Genomic DNA, 26090 nt, shown 5'->3' with positions numbered 1-26090 from the left:
TTGTTTTTGCTCTTTAATAGACTATTTTTTTTTTCTATTATGGCAGAAAACCTAGAATCAATTCTGGGTTATATGTAATTTGTAATTTTATGTGTAAAAAAAGTCTTTTGGTATTTCCTGATTTTTCCCATCAGAATAATCTTTTTTTTTTTTTTGTATTTTGTTTTTGTTTTTTGCTTTTTAGGGCCCCACCCATAGCATATGCAAGTTCCCAGACTAGGGGTCCAATCAGAGCTATAGCTGCCGGCCTACATCACAACCACAGCCACAGCCACAGCAACAAAGAATTTGGGCTGTGTCTGCGACCTTCACCACAGCTCACGGCAACACTGGATCCACTGAGCGATGAGGCAAGGCTCGAACCCACGACTACTACATCGTTACTAGTTGGATTCATTTCTGCTGCGCCACAATGGGAATGCCGGTCTTTTGATATTTCTAGCAAGTCCAATCTCTTTTGGGATTTTTGGAATTCAGAAAAAAATTCTGGGAAACTGGTGTAGTATTGATCCCCATGCATATCCCTCCTGTTGGGAAACCTATACATTTTCCAGGCCTCGGTCTTCCTTTCTTGGCAACTCTTAGTCAGTTCAGAGATACAGGCAGGTGGTTAGGAACAAGTTTCTCATGGGTTTTATCTCCTTCCCCCCCCACCTCAGTCTCTCCAACGTGTAAGAACAATGAGTTCCAGTGCACATCTGGATCCTGTATTCCTGAGTTGTGGCATTGTGATGGAGAAAGAGATTGTGATGACGGCTCTGATGAACCTGCCACTTGTGGTAAGCAAGCATGAAAAGCATACAGATGCAGCTGGAGGACGTCTTCCAGCTACCTCCAGTGTAGATTGGGGTTCTGGCTGCTCAATGCTTATTAGTCCCCGTTCCTCCTCTTAGCTGACATGCTGAAACCATTCAGCAGACATTCATTAAAAACCTGTTCATGCCCAGCACTGGGTGGGCTGCTGATCAGGATATGGAGGTTGCTGATTGATGGGGATGGAAAGAGATTATGTTGGTGGTGCGCTTAATACCCGCCTGGCTTGTAAAACTCAGTTAATTATAATTGACTCTGAATTGGAATTTCTGATGTTGACTGAGTTCTGACCCCTAAGACTGTGGGAGGATCCGAAAGTGACTGAAGTAATCAAATCCGTGGGGACGGGGCACACATTTTTTTTCTACAGAACTGTAAAAATATAGGTACAATCTTCGACATTGTTTGTCTGTCAGTAAATCATATTGCTATTTAGGGGTTGGCAAACTATGGCCTTGGGCTAGCTGCCTGTCTTTATACATAGTTACCTTAGAATGTAGCCACATCCTGGCTATGGCTGTTTTTGTGCTACAATGGAAGTGTCAAGTAGGTGCAACAGAGAGCATATGGCCTTTAAGCCTAAAATACACACTGTCTGGTTAAGAAAAAGTTTGCTAGCCACTGTCTTTTTTAATGGCTGCATGATATTTCATTGAGTTAACTGCCTCTATTTTAAAGATTTAGATTACTTTATTTTTTTATTATAAATATAACTGTACATAAAACGTTTTTTTGGAGGGCTGTTTTCTTAAGACCATTAGCCTAGTGTTGCAGCTAGATTCAGACTTTGGGGGTGGGGGGGGCTATGTCCATAGCATGTGGAAATTCCTGGGTCAGGCATTAAACCCAAGCTGCTGCAGACAATGATGGATTAACTCACAGGACCACAAAGGGAAATCCAATTTTTTTTCTTTCTTTTTTTCTTTCTTTCTTTCTTTTTAGGGCTGCACCTGCTGCATATGGAAGGTCCCCATCTAGGGGTAGAATCGGAGCTGTAGCTGCCAGCCTATGCCGTAGCCACAGCCACACCAGATCCAAGCCAAGTCTGTGACCTACACCACAGTTCATGACAATGCCAGATCCTTAACCCACTGAGCAAGGTCAGGATTGAACCCACTGAGCAAGGCCAAGGTTGGAATCTGCATCCTCATGGATACCTAGTTGGGTTCATTACTGCTGAGCCACAATGGAAACTCAACGGGTGCTGTATTTTTTTAATAATCTCTGGGTTTATGGGCATATTACTGCTTGATTAGGGACAAGTGGGGATCTGATTAAAGAATTCTAATTGGTGTTCTACACAGTCCGAGCTGTACTAGGCTTCTCAAGATTTCTGGACTGCAACTACTTCTCACCAAGAAGGCTTTTTCTCTTTTTTTCAGTGTACTCCCCGTCAACCTGCTCAAGTGATGAATTCAAGTGTGACAATAACAGGTGCATTCAGATGGAGTGGATCTGTGATGGAGATAATGATTGTGGGGACATGAGTGATGAGGACGGAAGACACCATTGTGGTAAGCGAAACCTATTAATTCCTCTGCATAGTGACATTACAGGGAAACCCAGTGGATTTAATTTTCTGTCTTTGGAGAGTAGGGTTGTCAGATAGGTTCCTCTTTAACTGAATGCACACAGATAACACGGTACATTTCTGCAGTCAGGAATGTTTGAGATTATCCCCTTAAACCCTTTCAAATGATGAAAAGTGATTTTAATGTTTCTTTCTATTGCATTTAAGTAATGGAAATAATGTCCTACATTTCTAGAGCAGATAAAGAACTCAGATGGCCATTCTTAAGAGCAGCTATACTAGTGTAGCAATTAACTGTGCCTCCATTTTTATCTGTTACCTTAGAGCTGTTCTTTGGAGAAGGGAGGAGGGAGAGACTCATTCCTCTGAAGTGAACTATGGAACAGACTACGGAGCACCATTTTCCATTACCAGTGGAACACAGAGCTCTTAGCTAAGGTGTCTCCCAGGAGTCTCTTTCAGTAGTAGAATATTAAAAACATTGACTCCATGATGTTTGCATTTGATTGTTAACCTCATATGTCCATGATTTGGTGGTGGTCTGTGAAATGGATTGTTGGCAGCTGCACAAACTGTAGCACGTGCTTTGCTCCCATATCCTCTCACCAAGACCCCACCCCTTTTTTCTCCCATACACCAACAAATGAGATTGGATAAAATATTTTATTCTGCAGGCTTTAATGATTACAAGTTAGCATCCTAGCTCTTTCCTAACAGTGTCATGGTTTCTGACAATGTTTAGTGACATATACTCCTCCTACATACCTAGGAAAGAAACCATAGCTTTTAAGAAAATTCTATGAGCCCTCTGGTCAATCACTGTGAGCTTTAATTTTCTTTGTAGAACTGGCATAAAAATGCCCATCTCACATTATGTTTGTGTGATTATACATTATAAACTAAAAAATGTTAACCAAATATATAGGATTTTTGGCATCCAAATAATAAAATGAAAGTAGTTTTATGCAGCCCTAAGGGAAAAATAAGATCTTATGTTAATTTTATGGAAAGCTAAGTGAGGTGTTTTATTATCTTTATTTTTTACTTCCGAAAAAACCCAAGGTCCAAAGCAGTTAAAATGAAAATTTTGGATGTATTTTTATTATGATCTATTATTGTAATTTTTTTTTTTTTTTTTTTTTTTTTTTTTGCTTTTTAGGGCTGCCCCCGAGGAATATGGAGGTTCCCAGGCTAGGGGTCAAATCAGAACTGCAACTGCCAGCCTACGTCCCAGCCATAGCAACTCAGGATCTGAGCCACATCTGTGGCCTATACCATAGCTTATGGCAATGCCAGAGCCTTAACCCACTGAGTAAGGCCAGGGATTGAACCTGCATTCTCATGGTTGCTAGTCGGATTCGTTAACCACTGAGCCATGACGGGAACTCCATGATCTATTATTATAATAGTGTAATTTGTCTCCCTATTTCCCCTTCGTTTCCCTTTATCTCTCAGGCTGTTATATAACAAAAAGCAAGATAAATAATGGTTCAGGATGAATTTGACTGCTAGTATGAGTTCTCATATGGTTTCTGCTTCTCACCTGCTTTGATTTCAGAGAATCACAACTGCTCCAGTTATGCGTTTCATTGTGTAAATAGTGCGCCTCCATCCAGAAGGTGCATTCCTCTATCTTGGGTTTGTGATGGTGACGCGGATTGCTCTGATGCTTATGATGAGCATCAGAATTGTACCAGGAGAAACTGTTCCGGAACGGAATTCAGATGTAGTAATGGACTGTGCATCCCCAACTGGTTCAGGTGAATTGGAGATTAAACAATTTACCAGCAAACCCCAGCTGTCCAGAAAGCAGGACTTAGTTATCCATTAAGTGTAGTGGTCACAGTGCCTGGGGCCCATGGAACTTGGGGCCTATGAAGATGTTTGGATTTCTTTTAAAATCAAAAGAAAAAAAAAATTAGGTCAAAGAAAGTATTTGTTAGTATTAAATAATATTAATGTATCTTCCTATATACCAATGTGGTCATTAAATATAATTTTAAATATTTTTATGGAGGATGGGTCCATGAAGTCATACTCTGACCTCGTACAGAGGGCCAGAGAAATGAAGAAGGCTTATTGTTGTTTTTTTTTTTTTTTGGCATTTTTGCCTTTTTCTAGGGCTGCTCTCTTGGCATATGGAGGTTCCCAGGCTAAGGGTCTAAGCGGAGCCTAGACCTACTGGCCTACACCAGAGCCACAGCAACTCAGGATCTGAGCCGCGCGTCTGCAACCTACACCACAGCTCACGGCAATGCCGGATCCTCAACCCACTGAGCAAGGCCAGGGATCGAACCCACAACCTCATGGTACCTAGTCGGATTCGTTAACCACTGTGCCATAACGGGAACTCCAGAAGAAAATTCTTAAGGCAGCGGACCCTCTTAGTTTTCCATTTGGAATCAAGGCCTGAGAACAAGAAATACTTCCTTCTCTTCTCTCTCTGCTATACTTAAAATAACAGTGCAAGTGTGATGATACATACATCATGGGCACCGAGGCTCATTGTTAAACCAGACAGCAGGCAGAGGCAGGTGAGACGAGCCGAGGGCACATGCTGCATCCAAAAGACACAAACACTAGTCAGCATCCTTTATTTTGAGATATGTTGGGAAGCCCTATTTTCATCTGAAATATTCTGAATTTAACTGCTGCAAACAAACTGAAAAAGCCTCTTCAAGAGTGGTGCTGGGTCTCATAACAGGTGTGACCGTCGCAATGACTGTGGTGACTACAGTGATGAGAGGAACTGCAAGTACCCAGCCTGTGATGAAAACCTTTTTACCTGTCAGAACGGTATCTGCACTTATAAGAGTTACATCTGTGATGGGGAAAATGACTGTGGCGACAATTCTGATGAGCTGGAGCACCTGTGCCACAAGGAAGAAACCACATGTCCCCCTCATCAGTTCAGGTGTAACAATGGGAACTGCATTGAGATGGTGAAAGTCTGCAACCACCAGGCTGACTGCTCAGACAACAGCGATGAGGAAAGATGTGGTGAGAATAAAAAAAGATTGGGGAAAAGGAAACCAGAGAGACTGAATGTGGATTGTCAACCTTTTATGACTTATCAAGACTTTCCCGTTGGTCCTCTAAGTAGAACATGGCCAGAAATCGCTATTGCTTGTCTATCAAAAAGAAAGTGTTTTTTTTTTTTTTTTTTTTTTTTTTTTTTGTCTTTTTCCTTTTCTAGGGTTGCTCCTGCAGCATATGGAGGTTCCCCGGCTAGGGGTCGAATCGAAGTTGTAGTCGCGGGATCCAAACCGAGTCTGCGACCTACACCACAGCTCACGGCAATGCCGGATCCTTAACCCACTGAGCAAGGCCAGGGATCGAACCCACAACCTCATGGTTCCTAGTCGGATTCGTTAAACACTGAGCCACGACAGGAACTCCAAGAAAGCGTTTCTTGATATATAGGATTAGTCACAAATATCTTTTTGGAGTAATTCATCCCTTTGGCAGTCATTACAGGCAACAGGAGATGAACAGATTCAGGCCATCAGTCTCTGTTGCTTCTCTTTGAACTCTTGCAATGACTTGTTGCCTGAACTGCCCCTCTGCTGGGATTCCTCAGCCTTTTCCTCAGGGGGCTAAAGGGGAGAGTATTAACTCCCTTCAGACCCTCACAAGTAAACAAGCCTAGAAATTATAAAATATAAAATTCCTGAGAAAATGTTCTCCCCGCTGTGTAGCTGTGTTTTTGAGTGAGCATCACCATGGGTCGCAGGACCTGCTAGAGGTACCCTCTGAGGTGCTGGGTGGCTCATCCCACTTGTGAAAGTCAGTCAACTGTGCACATCTCTCCCCAGCTCCACATTCAGTGACTGAAATTGGCTCTGTGTGAGTTCCCACGCCGCTGAAATAGAAGAGGCTACAATCAGAGCACTACTTCCCACCCACCCCCCACTTCTCCTCCCCCACCAGAGACCACTATGTGGGCCCTTTTATAAAAAAATTATTTTATTGAGGTAGAGTTAATATACAACGTTGTGTTAATTTCTGCTGTATAGCAAAGGGATTCATTTAGAAATCCCTTCTTGGTCTTCTTTTAACATGATTCATTCAGAATTGGGTCTGTCCAGTGCGAAGGTTGACTTTCGACCATTGGGGTGGATCCATTGCTGACGTTTTAGCTTCTCTGATGGCTGTTTTTTACCTACAGGCGTTAATGAGTGCAATGACCCGTTACTCAGTGGCTGCGACCAAAACTGCACAGACACCTTAACCAGCTTCTATTGTTCTTGTAAGCCTGGTTACAGGCTGTTGCCTGACAAGCGAACTTGTGTTGATATTGACGAATGCAAGGAGACACCCTCCGTCTGTAGCCAGAAGTGTGAGAATTTACTGGGCTCCTATATCTGCAAGTGTGCCCCAGGCTACACCCGTGAGCCTGATGGAAGGAGCTGCCGGCAGAACACCAACATTGAGCCCTATCTCATTTTTAGCAACCGTTACTATTTGAGAAATCTGACTATAGATGGCCACATTTACTCCCTTATTTTACAAGGACTGGGCAATGCTGTGGCATTGGATTTTGACCGAGTAGAAGAGCGATTGTACTGGCTTGATATAGAGAATAAAGTCATTGAGAGAATGTTTCTGAATAAGACAAACAGGGAGGCAGTCATAAAGTACAACATACCAGGTACAGAAAGTTTGGCTGTCGACTGGGTTACCAGGTAAGAAAATGCTGAGGAGCTTTTTAAAAGTTCAGAAGGAGTTTTTTGTTTTTGCCGCCCATGTTTCATCTTCATAGGGAAATGCCCTTTTCAATTTGGGGTAACAGGTGGCATTTTAATGCTTCTGTATTTTTTCCTGTTGTATACCTTATAATCAAACGGGGTACCAAAGAACCTAAGATCTAGTGTTTTTAAGAATTGATGGTATGGGTTTCATGGGGAGGGGCTTTACATAACAGGCCATTCAGTTAACTGGTGATGATTGAATGGATGATAAATACATTCGATGGGCATGCTCAGTCATTTAAAGCTGCTTCCTCAGCACTTCCTGCATTCAGTGCTGTGCCAAGCACCTGGGGTTTAGAGGTAAATGAGACTGACACAATCCCTAACATCCTGGAGTTCACAGGCTTGCTTACAAGGCTAGTCATTCCCAATGGGAATGGGCTACTTATTATAGAATAGAGAATGGCTAACTGGAAACTCTGAACATCTTCAAGGTCAACAGTGATGTTTTAATTAAGGCTATACTAGCTCAACCATAGTTCCTAACATCTCTATTGAACATTGAATCTATCAAATACTTGGCATAGAGTCATTTTGTGGTTGACATGAAGCTGCAGGCTCTTAGGCTGCAAATGTTATGTCTATGGTCAGCCCAGACCTGCAGAGGACTCTTCCACATCTTCTCTGTTTGATCATCTTAAGATCCTAAAATGAGGGATGGAGGCTTTGCTCCTTAGTTCTACCTGAATGGTATTTGGCCTGCCAGGGGTACCTGAAGAATAATGAATAAAGTATTGACTACGTGAATACAAGTGTTTTATATGTATATATAGCTCTACTAGATGTCACAAGCATAGTGATGAATGATTTGCAGGAACAGAACTAATCCTCGTACTTTTCCTGTCACATCCTTTGTTCCAAGGTAGAGAAAGATGGTATTTTAACCTTGAAATTGGCATTCAGCTCTCTCTTCTAAAAACTGGTAGGATGCTATTTTCCTTTGGATTTCAGCTACCTTCCTCTCCTTAATTAGTGGAAAAAATTAGATACATGAGTGGTAGTGAGGAAGATGGAATAGAAAAATCCAGGATGAGGAGGGGATAAAACATCCCAAGCATTTTCTCAGGTATTCAAGAAGGTTTACAGCCAGGCTAAACATTCCTTAAACCACAAAGGCAGAAGAGAAGCCAGTTACATTTTAAGTTTGTAGAGGACAGTTCTATAACACTAATTACACTGAAATTTGAATTTCAGAATTTACCTAACTTAATTGAGTGGCAAGGCTTATACTTTCATGTATACGCATTTCCCCATCCTCAAGCCTCAAGATGCTACTGTCTTAACAGTTAAATATTCTGATGCCCAGCACGGTTGGATGAGGCTTACCTCTGGCAAGGAAACACCAGGGCCTTTTGGAAGGGAAATTGTTCCAGTGAGAATTGACTCTCAGCTACTAAATGACACACATTTAGGTATTGAATGTATTGAACCCTTTGAAAAGTACTTTCAGGAGCTCCCATCGTGGGTCAGTGGTTAATGAATCTGACTAGTAACCATGAGGATGAAGGTTTGATCCCTGGCCTCGCTCAGTGGGTTAAGAATCCAGTGTTGCCAAGAACTGTTGTATAGGTCACAGATGTGGCTCCTATCCCACTGTGGCTGTGGTGTAGGCCAGCAGCTATAGCTCTGTTTTGACCCCTAGCCTGGGAACCTCCATACGCTGCGGCTACAGACCTTAAAAGAAAGAAAGAAAGAAAAAAATGGAAAAGTACTTTCAGTCTTCTGGTGAAACTAACCCATGGACCCTTGTTGGACAAAAGCACTTCACACATTTATGCTCATACAATTTTGCATCAGTTTAGAGGCTACACAGAATTCCCAGAGCCCAGGTTACCCTGATGACAGGTTAAGGACCCCAGATTAAGAGCCCAGCTTTATAGAAAATAAATGGATCTTATTGAAGTTTCTAAAGCTTTAAGTAAAACTTGGTTCAGGGTAAGAAACTCATTTTGCCAGCCTAGTGTGTCAGGGCTCTCTCTTTCTCTCTCTTTTTTCCCCCTTGGCCTGTAGCTGCAGCATATGGAAGTTCCCAGGCTAGGGGTTGAATCAGAGCTGTAGCTGCTGGCCTACGTCACAGTCACAGCAACGTGGGATCTGGGAGCCGTATCTGTGACCTACACAACAATGTAGGATCCTTAACCCACTGAGCAAGGCCAGGGATGGAACCTGCGTCCTCATGGATACTAGTCAGGTTCATTACCGCTGAGCCATGAGAGGAATTCTTTTTATCTCAAGGATGCCACAAGTCAGCCTTCCCTTGTGCAGTCTCAGTGATACACTTAGGCAAGATTGTTTTTTAACTCCTCTATTTAAATTGTAATTCATGATACTCACTGCTGTCACTCCTGCTTTCCCTGCTCTTCTAAAGCCTGGAACATGCTCTGCAAAGGGACCTTTTGCTGCATGAAGCAAGTAAATCCAGAATCCTTGTATAAAGTGGCTCCAGGATTCCCTATGTGCCATCACCTTCCAGGGGGGAGTGAAGCATACGTTCTTGCATCTTTTGTTGCCTCATTGAAGGAAGATTAACTGTTTTTCCCCTTGTCCTTGTTTACCTGGGGAAAAAGTTTGAGTAAAACTTGGAAAACAGTAGCTTATTGTGTACTGTTTCCCAAGTAAAATGGTTGTAACTCCTGGTTCTTCATCTCTTCATTTTCAGAAAGCTCTATTGGTCGGATTCCTATCTGAATTGCCTTTCTGTCTCTGACCTCAATGGTCGATACCGCCGCAAGCTAGCCGAACACTGTGTGGATGTCAACAACACCTTCTGCTTTGATAAGCCCAGAGGAATTGCCCTTCACCCTAGATATGGGTATTGTCTCCCTGTAATCTTAGGCTCTTCTTTCACGCACTTACTTCCACCTCTGTTACCAAAAAGGCTGTTTATGTAGTGATCTCAAGTCCAATATCTTGCTGGAATTTGTCTTCTGCTTTTCCTCCCTGGTAAATGACGTAGTATAATGCGTAGAAGCATGGCTTGTTCAAATGATATTCATCAGCTCTTTTCTTTCCATCATACACCATTTCACTTTTCAAATCACATAATTTTGACTTGGCTGCATGCAATTAAATTATGGTTAAAACAAAAGCAAAATAGAAACACTGTTACTGGACTTCCCTTTTGAAATCCACTGAAGTTCCCAGTTACTCATGTTCATTCCTAAGCATTTCCTGTATATTATCCCCTTTTATTTTCTGTTAGTTCTCTTTCCTTTCTGAAAGCCTATAAACTCTATTTCTTTCATTGGAGAAGGGCTGTGTCTTTGCTACTGAGTTATTTTGGTTTCAGGGACTGACTCTTTGTGTTTGTTCCAACAGATATGTCTACTGGGCAGATTGGACTGACCGAGCATACATTGGGAGAGTAGGCATGGACGGAAGGAATAAGTCTTTGATTATCTCTAGCAAGATAAAATGGCCCAATGGCATCACCATTGATTACACCAATGATCTGCTCTATTGGACAGATGCCCACCTGGGTTACATTGAGTATGTACATAGAAAAGAGTAAAGCAAACTAACTGGGTAACCGTTTATTCCAAATACCAGAACGTGTGTTGCCAGTGCTTTATTCCCAGGCATCTTCTAACTGGCCTGTTTGTTGAAAGTCACTCTGAGGTCACTTCTAACTAAAATGCCTATAGGCAGTTCTCTGAACTCTGTGATATGGCACAGCAGAAAGAGCAAGTCCTATAGGTCATGTTTTTGTCCTGGTGCTTTTACTTCTACTCCTAAAAAAAGGAGCTAGTCATCTCTCCCCTGAGGTAGTCAACTTAGTACTCAACTCATTTTAATGTTCCTATCCCTTTTCTTTGCCCTTCCCTCTCGAATATATGATTAAGAAATTCTAGTATTTGAAAAAAATTCAAATATTTTTCAATGAAAAGTACTGTTTAATGAAAAATACTCTTTGTGAAAAAAATAATGCAAATGATTAACCAAGCATTTATTTTAGGAAATTGCTAATTATGACCTCATTAGACTATGGTAATGTCTTCCGGCTATTTATGAGCTAGTACCCAGGTATACAGCCTGTTGCATTCAAAACCATGGAATTTTCACTGCTTAACTAGAACTATTTTGAATTATGTCATTCTGTTAAATTTATTTTGAAAATTCTGAAGTTCTCTAATCCCATGTTCTCTTGGGAACATGCCATTGAGAAGGATGGCGCACGTGGCACACATGGCTAGTGCCTTCTCCTTATACCCTAGTGGCAGACATAGGTAATCAATCTCAGGACTCTATTTTGTTGAAGTGGGACATTTTCCCAGAATCCTCCTCAGTTGACACATGTGATGAAAACTCTTTGCCACTCCTATCATGAAGCAGAGGAGACTAGATTGTTTTTATAGGCTATGCTGTCCGCCTCTACTAATTCTCAGTATCTCTTTCCTTGGAACTACCTCATGATCCAATTTAAAATATATTTAGGGTAAGTAGGAAAGGAGATTAAAGGATTTTGACATATAATGCTGATGGCTTTGGGAATATTCTCTTTTCCCTGGTTCATTTGATATACTAAGGCAAACTTTAGCTTTCTCTTTGTAGACTTTACCACAGCAGATACTAACTCACTCTTAGATATGGATCAGAGTAAGAATATTACTTCTAGTTCATTTGTATCATTTTAATGTAATATACAGATTGTTACACCCTTGGCCCTTCCCGCTATATGTGTGTTCTCTCTCATTCTCTCCATTTTTATGGCTGCATCTGGGCCAGGGATCACATCTGCAGCAATGCCAGATCCTTTAACCCACTGTGTCAGGCCAGGGATCAAACCCATGAGCCTGAGCCACTGCAGTCAAATTCTTAACCCACTGTACCACAGTGGGAACTCCTGGTACTCCCTCTTTGATGGAATAACATAGAGCTTAGCTTTCCATAAAATACAATATGTTCTGAATTAGTAGAAGGATCAACAGCTTTCTTGCTGGATTTTTTTTTCTTTAAGTATTGAAAGCTTAGTGGCGCAATGGAAATGAACAGCTTACACATAGGTAGTTAGAGGTAAAAAGGAATTTTCTAACTACTTAATATTTTGTTCAATTTAAAATAAAATCTGATATAAGTTATTTGTGTAGGTGGATTCTTAGATTTAGGCAAAAGATGAAAGTCTATCTAAAAGTCAAATCATAATATCCTGCACTATGATCTGGAAATGAATGAACCTTTAGTATTCATATAACCGTGTTGACTTGATCATCTCTTGAAGGAATAGCGATACCTATGTTCAGAAATAGATTTCATAGACCATGTAAAGCAATACATTTTTATAGCGAATCCAACCCATTTCTTGTCTCTGTTAGGATGTGCTGACAAATTCTTCTAGCTGTGCCTGTGGTTCTACACTTAACAAAAAATATTCATAAAAGTGTTCAAGCTTTCTAAACATGTGAGAGATCATGCAAGAACTGAAAGGGAAGGTCTTTTTTTTAGGAAACAGATAATGATAGGTTCTGGTTACTTATCTGCAGTCTTATCAGTAGAGGTCAAGAAAGTCTTCAAGTTTCCCTATGCCTTCTTTTAGTAACCATAACCTGTGATGTGCGGCATATCATAGTTCATAGCCCAGAAATCAAATCCGCACCTTAGCAGTGACCTGAGCCATAGCAATGACCATTATCCTTAACAGCTAGGCCACCAGGGAATTCTAGGAATGTGATTTTCAAATCCTGGCTTTTGGGCATTGCTTTTGCCACTTTTGCATCTCTTGTACAGTCCAAATATAGCTTTTGTCTTAACTGAAGAATAGGAGTTTTGAGGAGGATCTGAACTTCAGTTACCTCTTGATGGTGGAACTTTCTTCACTGATTTGTCAACTCCTCTATCCTTAAGGGCATTAGAGGAGAGGTGTTGTCTTCACTGAGTGACTCTTCTCTCCTTCCACCCCAGGTACTCGGATTTGGAGGGCTCCCATCGGCACACGGTATATGAGACTGGGACTCTGTCTCATCCCTTTGCTGTTACCATTTTTGAAGACACTATTTATTGGACTGACTGGAATACCAAGACAGTTGAAAAGGGAAACAAATACAATGGGTCAAATAGGGAGGTGCTTGTGAACACAACTCACAGACCGTATGACATCCATGTATATCATCCCTATAGGCAGCCATTTGGTGAGTACGCAAAGCAGAAGTTTGGCACAGTTGTTTAGGGTCTTGTGCATACCATTGTTGTTGGTTTTTTTAAAGCATAAATAACATGATTTATACAAAAAAAATGGTGTTAAGATTACTGTTAGTGTTTTCTCTAGAAACAAATGCTGAGAGTTTATGTGATGGAATTATCTTGAGAGTTTATTCCCCCACTCCTGGGAAAGGCTCCTTATAGTTGTCTTTCACAACATCTGCTCTGTTCTTAAAGATCAGCCTGGGTTTTCTTTTTGAGAAGAATCAACAGCTGTGATGTTGCCTTGACATTTCAGCCCTGAATACTTAAGAAAGCACCTTTGAAAAATAAGGACATTTCCTATGTAACCAGAATAAATTATCAGACTTGAGATGTATTATAATCATTTCTTTACCAAGATCAATCTATTGAAATAGTTGATTTAAAAGAACTATCATTTATGAAATGTCTTTGCATTTGATAGCTAGCTAAGTTTTGGGAATATTCTTTGGGAACATAGTGGATTTTGTGGGCCTACTTTGTGGTGGTGTCTTGTTAAAAACTTGGAAGTTAGGAGAAATGAGAATTGGCAAATGTTTTTTTTCTAGAAGTTAATATTCATCATATTATTTAGCAGAAGTTTAAATTCACCTTCGCTTCTGTGTGGTGGCCCAGAAAATTAGTAAAACATTGCTCAGTTTATCCATCCATCTGATTCTTGGCCATACTTCTGTGGTCTATGTCTTTAGCATCTGCTGAAAATGAAAGCTTTAACTTAGGTTCTGGGCATGTGGATGAAAGCTAAGTTTCCCACCTGCTCTCCAAGAACTTGGAGAGACACATCTTTGCTGGCCCAACATCAGCGAGTATGCCTCACTTCTCATGGCAATATAACTTTGCTGTTAGTACAGTTGTCCCTTTTGTCTTATTTATGAACTTTTGGAAAAATCATGGTTTTTTTACTTAGAGGCGAAGATTTTGAGAAGGTGGGTCATCAATTCGTCTGTGCTGGATACTGTAAGTGAATGAACATGTGTTTTCCTCCTTTCACTAGTGAGTAATCCCTGCGGTACCAACAATGGTGGCTGCTCTCATCTCTGCCTCATCAAAGCAGGAGGCAATGGATTCACTTGCGAGTGTCCAGATAACTTCTATACCATCCAACATGGTGACACCACCCAGTGCCTGCCCATGTGCTCTAGCACCCAGTTCCTATGTGCCAACAATGAAATGTAAGCCTCTTCCCCCCCCCCCCCCACTGCCTCTCCAGCCCTTGGACACACAATGAACTTCAAAGCTCCAGGGGATAGGGGTTTTCTAATGAACCAAGATTTGGGGCTAATTAATGTGGGTCATTTGGGATGTCCCAAGACCATCTCTAACTATCCAAATCTCTCTAACATCAGATAATTTCTTCCATGAATATAAGGAACTTGTTAACTAAATGGTTATACCCATGCATGCAAGTTTTTATACCTGTAGCAAGGAAGCAAAATAGGTTTTTTATTTCTATTAAATTGTCCTAAGTGTCAGGATCTATAATGTATATGTGTATGCTGAAAAATTGCCCTTAAGAATGAAAGAACTTCTTCATCTTTTTCAAACGTACACTGGCCTAGCTCCTTAGTTAACAATACCAGAGATCCAGGGTCATGCATTTAAATCCCTTTTCGATCCTTTGTATTAGTCGTAAAGCATGGCCACAGATTATTTCCCTGACACTGGCCACAGGCTCACCAGGGGTTCTCCATCAGAAAGTCATATCAAGGGAAGGTGTTAATGCAAATCATAGTATCTAAGAGTGAATGGCAGATTATTTTGATGTTGAATAAGGTATCCTGCATTAAGAATCTAGCACTCACCTATCATAACATAAGCTCCAAACAAATAGTGCTGTCCAGCTTCCCAGCCAGTACCCAAATGTTATCACTCTGGCTGACAGTCCCAACCAACCCCTGTTACCAGAGCACACACCCCACTGTGGCATGAATTTAATCATCATACTCAAAGCACTTTTTCAGCATGCATTGGGTCTTAGAACACCTGCTCTAGCTCATCTAGTTAGGTTTTCTATGACAGTATGCCGTAGTAACTAAGGTTTAATTGATTCTCTTCTTGGGCCATGGGCCATGAGTGCTCGTGCGTATCACTTTGCCTTTTGTCTGGATAGTTGTTGCCTGGTGCTTTGCTAAGAGAAGTGCTTTGTTTTCTCTGCAGGTGTATTCCTATCTGGTGGAAATGTGATGGGCAGAAAGACTGCTTGGATGGTTCTGATGAACCCAACACTTGCCCGCAGCGCTTCTGCCGGTTAGGACAGTTCCAGTGCAGCGATGGCAACTGCACCAGCTCCAACTTCATATGCAATGCGCGCCAAGATTGCCCCGATGGGTCTGATGAGGACGCTGTTCTTTGTGGTGTGTTGAATCGCTTTCTACCTTCTTCGCCCCCTTCTGCAACATGTATGATCATGGTTCTGTGCAAAGTTTCTGAATACCATAAGCCAAAAACTAGTTCAAAATCCTAGGAAAAAAAGAGTCCATCCTCTATCAATTTTTATAAAGTTAAAAAAAAACATCCTAAGGTCTCTCCAAGGCCAGTGGTTGAGGTTAGATGGTAAGTATATTGGTGGTTCTTTACTATGACTCCTCTTTGAGAGCTGACATTGAGGGCAAAATGAGGAATTCCCACATTTGAAACCAGTTGTAATATTTACTTATGTTTCCATTTTAGAAAAGACACCTCCCTACCCCAACCTAAAACTAAAGTACAACCCCAAACAGCACATCAACAATAACAGCAAACACATAACTTGAAAACCATTCTCCATTAGGGCAACATGTACAGGAGGAGGTGAATTGAGTAGGCCATCAATGATTCAGTTTTTATGTCCCAATTCTGTATGCAAGAAAAAGGAGTGGATCAAGAAGATGTGGCACATACACACAATGGAATATTACTCAGCCACTAAAAGGAAAGAAATAACGGCACTTGCAGCAACTTGGATGGACCTAGAAATTATCATGCTGAATGAAGTCAGTCAGACAGTGAGATGCCAACATCAAATGCTATCACTTACATGTGGAATCTAAAAAAAAGAACACGATGCTCTTCTTTGCAGAACAGATCCTGACTCACAGACTTTGAAAATCTTATGGTTTTGAAATGAGACAGGTCGGGGGATGGGGGTTCGGGATGGAAATGCTATAAAATTGGGTTGTGATGATGATTGTACAACTATAAAGGTAATACAATTCATTGAGTAATTTAAAAAAAAGAAAAAAGGAAAAAAAGAATTTAGCAGGCAGGACTAACTGCTTGTGTAGATGTCCTGGCGCGTTAGGACACAAGGACATAAGAAACTAGTCTCCGGGCTCCGTGAATGTAAATTAGGAGCTTCTGACCCTTCCAGGCTGATAACTAAATGCCTGTACTTCCAGAGCATCACCGCTGCGAGTCCAACCAATGGCAGTGCGCCAATAAGCGCTGCATCCCGGAGTCCTGGCAGTGCGACTCATTGAATGACTGTGGAGATAACTCGGACGAAGACAGTTCCCACTGTGCCAGGAGGACCTGCCTGCCGGGGTATTTCAAGTGTGCCAACGGCCACTGCATCCCTCAGAGCTGGAAGTGTGATGTAGACAATGACTGTGGAGACTACTCAGACGAGCCCCTCCAAGAGTGCAGTACGTTCCCAGGCCAGGAGCCTGATCTGACCGGGAGAGGGAAGAAGGGGAACCCCTGTGTGGACAAGTGGGTGTGTGCTGCTGCTCCAGCCCCAGGGACAGAGGCTCCCTCCTGGCTCTCCCCGGCCTGGAGGGAAGCTAAGCAGAGCCGAGTGCCTGGCTGGCAGGTTGAACCATAACCCTGCCTTTGGAGTGGCTGATTCCCGCTTTTCAAACATGGGGTGTCTAACTGTACAGAATTTGATAACCAGAACTTAGATTGTGTACATCTAGATCTTTCTCTTTGGGTGAGGTAGGCAAGGTGTGTGTTGCCAGTTCGCATTTTGCAGGTTAGGAACCCGGGCCTCATATGCGATGACTGGTCACCTTTCTGCTTAGTGGCAGAGCTGACACCTCAACCCCATTTACTTTTTTTTCACTTCCAAGCCAATTCTTGCTCTCACCCACACTTCCACTCCCCCAGCGTTAGACAGCTTTCATAAGTGCATGGTAAGGAAACGGTGAGAACTCAGGACTCTATTTCTGTTCTGGGTGAGACATGCCAGAGTCTGTTTAGGTGGTGGTAGCCTGGTCACTCAGGTAGCACCGCATCCTAAATAGGATACTGGGAAGGTGTCTTCGCTTTCTTGGCAGGTCTAAGACTTCAGTTCTGACTCTATTCCTCCCTCTCTTTTCAGTGGGCCCTGCCTATCGCTGCGACAACTACACAGAATTCGACTGTAAAACAAACTACCGCTGCATCCCAAAGTGGGCTGTGTGCAATGGTTTTGATGACTGCAGGGACAACAGTGATGAGCAGAACTGTGGTAGGAGGGGCTGCAGGGGAGGGGAGATGGGCCAAAGTCCTGTCAGCAGATGAGGAAGGATTTACCATATCACCTTCCTTTGCCTCTAATAACAAGTTACATCTCTTTAATATTTTACAGCCTTATTAGGGAGGTTTAATATTATCTCAAATGAAATCTGTCCCAAAGTGCACTGTAATTCGGGAAAACATTATAAAGATATTAGGAACTTGTGTGGAATTCTTCCTTAACTTGAAAAGTTTAAACTGTTTGTTTAATCTTCCAGATTGATTAAAATTGATGGAAAGGGGGTAGCAAAAAGATTCCATATCTGTCTCTAGAAAGGATATTTCAAAATCAGAATATTTTTCTTTGGAGATTTTCATGTTCTGAACATCTCTCTGACTTTCCATATCCTCTATGTCTTGCAACACGGAAAGGATTTATGGACAAAAGTCCAAGTGAATTAATGGAATTTTCCAAGATTAGGTATATACTCCAACTTGAAAACAAAATGTACAGGAGTGTGTGCCTTAGGTCTAGTTGGAATAGAGAGGTAAGGGAAACAGTGGGTTATTTTAATAACTACACTGAATCTAATCAACTAAAGACAATATGAGGGCATGTGTTGCTGGTGGCATCACTTAATTTTCAGTTGCAGGCCTTTGTTGCAAATTGCAAACCAGAGACCAGTTCACTTTGTAAACAGTTTCTACAAAAGAGAACGCATCTAGTTTCAAGCAATCAATAGGATAGGCACTTTAGCCTAGAGAACAATATTGACAGTGAACGTTGCTGGCGTTCCTCTTTCTGAGAGCTTGGGGAATATGGTAGCGTGAGTCAGACCATCCCACAAGAAAGACCATTCGCTTCTGAGGTATTTGCAATGACTGTGCTTTGCAGAGTCGTTGACATGCAAGCCTTCGGGAGAATTTCGCTGCACAAATCACCACTGCATCCCTCTTCGCTGGAGGTGTGATGGGCACAATGATTGTGGAGACAACTCAGATGAGGAAAACTGTGGTGAGTGTTCAGGGTCCGTCATCTGGGGTGGTGATGTCTGCTCTTTATAATTTGTAACTGTCTGTGCCTTTCATCCTCACAAGGTAGGATGCTGACCTGATTTTTGCTTTCTACTGACTGGCTTTCTAGCTCCTTCTAAGCTGCTTAAAATCAAGCTTGGGGAGGAGACTGTTTACCCACGTATATTCTTTTGTCCATTTAATTTATTTACACCCGACTTTTTTTTTTTTCCAAGAAAAATTTGAAGTGACTTACACTAAAAGACAAATATAGCAAGATAAATAGAATAGAAATAAAAAAATCAGGACCAAGAGAAGCACGGGGAGGAAAGGTGCTGACTCAAAGACACTGCTTCCTGAACTCTTGCCCCCAAATGGCCTTAATAGCCAAGGAAAGAGAACTTTGGATTTTGGATTGTGATCCTTCCTGGAAGAGCTGGCTGTTTCCGGACACCTAGTGATTACGTGGCTGGTCAGGTTTTAGTCCCTCTCTCCCAGTGAAGGTGTTGACTATCAGGAATTGGACAGGGAGGTCCAGGGAAGGAAGGCAAAGATCTGTATGTCATCAAAGTAGATGTCATTGCCTCATGCTATATGTTGATTTCAGATGAACCAACATGAAATACCTTCTCACCTGAGTCTCCTTTTAGAAGTAAGAAGTGATCACCGTAGGCAGTTGAGAGAGGATGCTGATTACACCTGCAATTATTAATTGGCTAAAATTATCAGTGATGCCAAAGGGCAATCCAATTGGCATTTGATTATTTATAAGAAGGTTCACGTTGAATCATATAGGACATTATCTGGAGATTCAGGAAATCGAAAATTGTCTTATGATTAAATCACTTTTCCACAAACCTTTTGACAGAGGCCATTCTTTGCAGACTCACAGTGGAGGTGGAAAGTCTATTTTTGGAGGCTGGACAGTCTGGGACTTGGGACACAGGAAGGCTTTGGACACTGAGGGCTCTCAAGGGAATTCACAAGCCTGTTCCTGGGGTGGGACTCCTGGTGCCGTCTGATGGCCGTGTGGCTTTTCTTTTCAGTTCCCCGGCAGTGCTCAGAGAGCGAGTTTCGATGTGACGATCAGACCTGCATTCCTTCCCGATGGATCTGTGACCAAAACAATGACTGTGGTGACAATTCAGATGAGCGGGACTGCGGTAACTGTCACAATTCTTGGAGAGCTTTCCATAGAGTTTTGTCCTAGGGTCAGCATAATGGGCAGAAGCAGGGACTTCAAATGAGTGCTTATAAGGTTTTTTAGAATGAAATAATTTTTTGTGTTGTTTATGTAATCTATAAACCTAAGCATTGCAGTACCTTCTGCTCCATATTTTCTGTGCTTTATTTATTTTTTTTTTAATTTTTGTTTGCCAAACTTTTTTTTTTTTGGCTTTTTAGGGCTGCATGTGGAGGTTCCCAGACTAGGGGTCCAATCAGAGCTACAGCTGCCGGCCACAGCCACAGCCACAGCAACTCGGGATCCAAGCTACATCTGCGACCTACACCACAGCTCACGGCAACACCGGATCCTTAACCCACTGAGCTAGTCTGCACCCTCATGGTTCCTAGTCAGATTCGTTTCTGCTGCTCCACGACGAGAACTCCCCTGTGCTTTATTTTTAACTTGCAGTAGTCTAGATGAATAATAATAGGGGAAAATCACAAGAGTTTTTTCTTTTGGCTGTGTGCATGGCATGCACAATTCCCAGGCCAGGAATCAAAACTGCACCACAGCAGTGACCTGAGCTGCTGCAGTGACCACACTGGATCCTTAACCTGCTTAATCACCAGGGAACTTCATAAGAGGAGTTTTTCAAATCTCATTTTAATTTAAACATTTTCTAGGAGCAGACCTAGAGTCTACATGGGCCTTTTAAACAAATAAAAACATTGGTCTTCCGACTATTCTCCAGAAAGTGGACCTAAGAGATATCCTACTGTAGCTGCAGAGTGGAGAGGTCAGAGCATGAGAACAGGAATCATAAACCCCAAGTAATTTTTATAGCTTTTTACTGATGAAGTGTTGGGCCTGAGAAAAATCAGCATTAAAAGTTGGGAGTTCCCATCGTGGCTCAGCAGTAACAAATCTGACTAGTGTCCGTGAGGACGCAGGTTTCATCCCTGGCAATCTGGGTTAAGGATCCCGCGTTGCTTCGGCTGTGGTATAGGCCAGCAGCTGTAGCTCCGTTTTGATCCCTAGCCCGGGAACTTTGCTATGCCAAGGATACAGCCCTAAAAAGCCAAAAGCAAAAACAAAATACAAAGCAAAAAAGGGGGAGGGCAATGCAGGTTTTTAAGGAAAAGCCTAAGAGCTAGAGATTATTTAATAGAGGAGAGATTGGTTCCTCCATCTCAGGGGAAGGTGTAACTTCTGAGATGTCATTTACTCCCTAACCACAAGCTGTGGGTTTGCTGTGAGCCAGTCACTGGGTATGGATATGAATGTGATGGATTCCTTACTGCCCTCCATGGAGCTAGCACCTGGGAATGACAGTCTTTTCTCTCCAGAGGTGATGACCTGCCACCCTGGATATTTCCAGTGTAGTAGTGGACACTGCATTCCTGACCAGATGAGATGCGATGGGTTTGCCGACTGTCTTGACGCCTCCGATGAAGCCACTTGTCGTAAGTTCCTAGACCGTTTACCTGGAATATATGGATATGTCAGTTTAGACCCCAAATCTCCCATCAATCACCACTTCTTAGATTAAAAGGGCGTAGGTATTTTCTATTTAGTAGTTTTTGAATTATCGGTTAACCTGGGGTCTGGGTCCCCATACTCAGATATTTCACAGTAGTCAAATGCATTTCATTAATAAGATTTCAAAGACTATATTAAGGGTCTATGTTAACAAAAGTACTTCTGTTAGCAAATATTCAAATTGTAATTTGGATAAAAACTTTGCAGGTCAAAGAATATTCAATTAATGACTTAACAGGTAGTCGAACATATTGAAGTTATAGCATTAGACATTTTCTGAATTAATAATGGCACATAAAATTATTTAAAAATGTAAAACAATATGATCATTTGCATTTTAGTTTTTTTTGAATCACTGAATAAATGTTAACTGCCGATGATTGTCCAAGATGGAGATTGTTGATGGTGTGGTTGCCACATCTTCAAACCTGGTTTCCAAGAGACTGTATAAATGGGTGATAGGAAAGCCAGTGCTGACATTGCAGAAGGGTTGCACTTGTCTCTGGAGAAATCCAGTGCTGGCCACAGAATGACTCATGTCATCAAATACTGGGCTTGGACAACTGTCCTTAAGAAACATTCCATCAGAATTTCAGCCAGTTTAAGGCCGAAGCATATCTGGTTGAGTTCGAAAGAACAGGGTATAGTGGGAAGGGCTAAAGGAGAAATAACCGACTAGCCTTCCAAAAAGTATCTTTTTCTAATCTGAATATGTCTTCACTCCGTCAACAGCCACTCGCTTTCCCAATGGTGCTTACTGCCCAGCTACTCTGTTTGAATGTAAAAATCATGTTTGTGTCCAGCCATCTTGGAAATGTGACGGTGATAATGATTGCGGCGATGGTTCTGATGAAGAACTTCATTTGTGCTGTAAGTGAGGCAGAACTGGGGGTGGTGTTGTCACATGTTCCTCATGCGGAGCCTGTGATCCAGGAGGGCAGCTGTATAGCACTGGACTGCATCAGTGCAGAGAGGCAGATGTGTCACGATTGAGGTCAGGGTCAGGGTGGGGCTGTGTTCCTGTCCTGCTCCATCCCACTTCCAGTGCCCCTCAGAGTACTTCTGCCAACCCCTTGGAAATTTGAAGACTAGTTAAGCCTTCAAGTCACTTTGTTTTTACATCATAATTCAAGCCCATCTTATTCCTTTGCATTGTATGATGGATGTTTATTTCTTTTTTTTTCCTGTTTATTTTATTTATTTATTTATTTAAAAAATTTTTTATTGCTCAATGAATTTATTACGCTTGTAGTTGTACAATCATCATCGCAATCCAATTTTATCGGATTTCCATCCCGCAATCCCAGCACATCCCCCCACCCCCCAAACTGTCTCCTTTGGAAAGCATACTTTTTCAAAGTCTGTGAGTCAGCATCTGTTCTGCAAAGAAGTTCAGTCTGTCCTTTCTTCATATTCCACATGTCAGTGAAAGCATTTGATGTTGGTGTCTCATTGTATGGCTGACTTCACTCAGCATGATAGTTTCTAGGTCCATCCATGTTGCTAAAAATGCCGATATTTTGTTCCTTTTAATGGCTGAGTAATATTCCATTATGTATATATACCACATCTCCTTGATCCACTCCTCTGTTGATGGACATTTAGGTTGTTTCCATGTCTTGGCTATTGAAAATAGTGCTGCAATGAACATCGGAGTACATGTGTCTTTGCGAGTCATGGTTTTCTGTGGATAGATGCCCAGGAGTGGGATTGCTGGATCAAATGGTAGTTCTCTTTTTAGTTTTCTGGGACTATGTACCTGTCTTGCTCCATCCCATTTCCAGTGCCCCTCAGAGTACTTCTGCCAACCCCCTGGAAATCTGAAGACTAGTTAAGCCTTCAAGTCACTTCATTTTTACATCATAATTCAAGCCCATCTTATTCCTTTCCATTGTGTGATGGATGTTTATTTCTTAAACCAGTGATTCTCAGTTTGGGTACCCATCAGAGCCACTTGGGGAGAGAGAGTTCAAAAGCACAGGCTCTGGCCCCAGGCTTAGACTTAATGAACCAGAATGTCCGAGGATTGGGCCTAGGCAAAATATAAGGTGAAAAAGCTCCTCAGCTTTTAATTTAAGCTCCTGGTTGGGAACTACTGAACTACTTTTTTTTTTTTTTTTTTTTTTTTTTTTTGGTCTTTTTTAGGACCACACCCAAGGCATATGGAGGTTCCTAGCAACACCCAATCCAAACCAAGTCTGAGACCTACACCACAGCTCACGGCAACACCAGATGCTTAAGCAAGGCCAGGGATTGAACATACATCCTCATGAATACTAGTCAGATTAGTTTCCACTGAGCCATAATGGGAACTCCTACAACTACTGATTTTAACAAAGTGAATGAAAATAGAGTTTGATCACTTTGTTCCATGCTTTGAGTCACTGGAGAGACTCTAGGGAGTCTCCAAGTGTTATCTCTGTGCTAGGAGAGTCAGTATCACCTGGGGACATTCATGGGCCCACCCCACATATCCCTGATTTTAATTATTGGCAGTAATCTCTGCATTAATGAGCATTAATAATTCTGAAGCGAGGGAGTTCCTGTCATGGCTCAGCAGTAAAGAACCTGACTATCCATGAGGACATGGGTTTGATCCCTGGCCTCACTCAGTGGGTTGAGGATCTGGCATTGCCCTGAGTTGTGGTGTAGGTCGCAGACGCTGCTTGGATCCTGTGTTGCTATGGCTGTGGTGTAGGCCAACAGCTATAGCTCTGATTGGACCCCTGGGAGCTTCCATATGCCACTGGTGTGGCCCTGAAAATGAAAATAAATAATAATAATAATAATAATTCTGAGGCAAGCTAAAGTGTAAGAACTTCGTGTAACTCAGGAGAAGGCAACTCCACGAACATCCCTGCTGGAACTCCTAGTCTGACTTGGCTGCAGTTTGCTTCTGAGGTTTGCATCACCTCTTCCATTCAGTTTCCTAGATTCATCACTATTCATTTTTTAGCTCAGAGACTTGACTATATAAAATGATAAATTAGAGTACTTCTTTCCCCCAGAGACCTTGAGTTAGCATACATTCTATTTTTCTGGTGGCAACCCAACAGTTTCCTTGCCACATCTTTTCTTGTAAGGAACCCATCATGTTTCTTTCTTTTTTTTTTTTTTTTTTTGGTTTAACTTGAAGTTGCTTCCCTCTAAAATGCCCATAGTTACTAAAATTAAACCTTGAAGAGGCAGAGACAGAGTCACATGAAAAAGTGACCAGCACTGTTTTATAATGTTGCATTTGCCTTTCACAGCCAGTAACTCTTCACTTTACATCATAATCGAAGCCCATCTTATTTCTTTCCATTGTATGATGTAAGTTCTCTTAACGGTACATCTAAGAACCAGCTCTTAGAGTTGGTTTTTACCCCCAACCTCCACATGAGTCTCTCCTCTTGTTCCCTGTGTGTGGTACCAAGGCAGAAAGAAAATCAAACATCCCAAGTCCTCCATGGAAAGAGGAAGGCACATATGTGTTGAGTTTACTGGTACAGGCATACATGCACCAAACAAGAGACCTGGGTTCTACCTTTAGGTTCTCCCAGGGGCACAGGTATCAGTCAGAGGTCTAACTCTGGATCATAAAATTAGTCAGGGTTTGATGTTAAGATATCAACTTGAACTGTAATAGATGAGGGGATTTAGGAAGAAAAGTCCATCATGGTGTAAACTTTAATGGAAAGACTTTGTGCTCTGGAGGTTGAATGACACTTTCAGTCAGAGGGACAAACAGTGGCTCCTGGCTCTTAGGATACGAGCTCACGTATGGTCCTGTTGGTCTCTCCAGCCTCTTGGCCGCCATTTTCCTCCTAACTCCATGATCTAGCTGCAGAGACCTTTTAGTTGGGTTCAGAAGCCCAGAAGCCTGCTATGCACCTTTCTGACTCAGAACCTTCCCATGTGACATGTATTCTGACTCCCCATCCCTTAGATCTCTATCAGATCACCCCAGTTGATGCTTTCATAGCATCTTTCCTTCATGGCTCTTAACGCAGTTGCAGTTGAATGGTTAGTTTGTAAAATCTGTTTCTCTGCTGGAATGGAAGTTCCTCAAGGACAGAGACTGGGTCTTTCTTGTTCCCAGTTGAATCTGATGCCGAGCACAGCGCCGGGGTGTCAACTAGATACTCAAGATGTATTTGTTGATTGAACCAATGAAGGGATGTATCAAGCAAGCCTGGCGCTTGTGTTTTGATATTGACCCTTGTGTTCCACTCTCAGCCTGTTTTTTCCATCTTGTGTTTTAGTGAATATTACCTGTGATTTAACAAATCGCTTCCGGTGTGACAATAATCGCTGCATTTATCGTCATGAGCTGTGCAACCATGAGGATGACTGTGGAGATGGAAGTGACGAGAAAAAGGAGAACTGTAAGTAAAGGTCAAAAGGGAGGAATTCCCACTGGGGCGCAGCGGAAACAAATCCAACCAGGAACCCTGAGGTTGTGGGTTCAATCCCTGGCGTCGCTCAGTGGGTTAAGGATCCGGCGTTGCCGTGAGCTGTGGTGTAGGTCCCAGATGCGGCTCCGATCTGGCATTGCTGTGGCTGTGGCTGTGGCTGTGGCCGGCAGCTGTAGCTCTGATTAGATCCCTAGCCTGGGAATCTCTGTGTGTGACAAGTGTGGTCCTAAAAAGCAAAAAGGAAAGAAAAAAAAAAGAGAAAGGAAAATAAGGGCCCCAGATTC

The 26090-nt window shown here is 42.1% G+C and overlaps 1 protein-coding gene across 1 annotated transcript in view; it reads left to right on the top strand.

Moving 5' to 3' along the window:
• The window catches only part of LRP2 (LDL receptor related protein 2), a 189306-nt gene that overhangs the window by 135131 nt on the left and 28085 nt on the right, over positions 1-26090 (top strand). The window contains 17 exon segments of the mRNA XM_021076311.1: positions 660-779; positions 2196-2327; positions 3903-4104; positions 5049-5344; positions 6513-7029; positions 9755-9907; positions 10414-10584; positions 12994-13220; positions 14267-14444; positions 15430-15626; positions 16650-16895; positions 17573-17701; positions 18584-18703; positions 19749-19865; positions 21217-21333; positions 22142-22279; positions 25654-25776. Coding sequence (XP_020931970.1) covers positions 660-779; positions 2196-2327; positions 3903-4104; positions 5049-5344; positions 6513-7029; positions 9755-9907; positions 10414-10584; positions 12994-13220; positions 14267-14444; positions 15430-15626; positions 16650-16895; positions 17573-17701; positions 18584-18703; positions 19749-19865; positions 21217-21333; positions 22142-22279; positions 25654-25776 — 3183 coding nt within the window.

The sequence above is a fragment of the Sus scrofa genome, chromosome 15 (genome assembly GCF_000003025.6).
Source record: "Sus scrofa isolate TJ Tabasco breed Duroc chromosome 15, Sscrofa11.1, whole genome shotgun sequence".
NCBI classification, from domain to species: domain Eukaryota; kingdom Metazoa; phylum Chordata; class Mammalia; order Artiodactyla; family Suidae; genus Sus; species Sus scrofa.
This window is presented reverse-complemented; position numbering and strand designations above follow the sequence as displayed.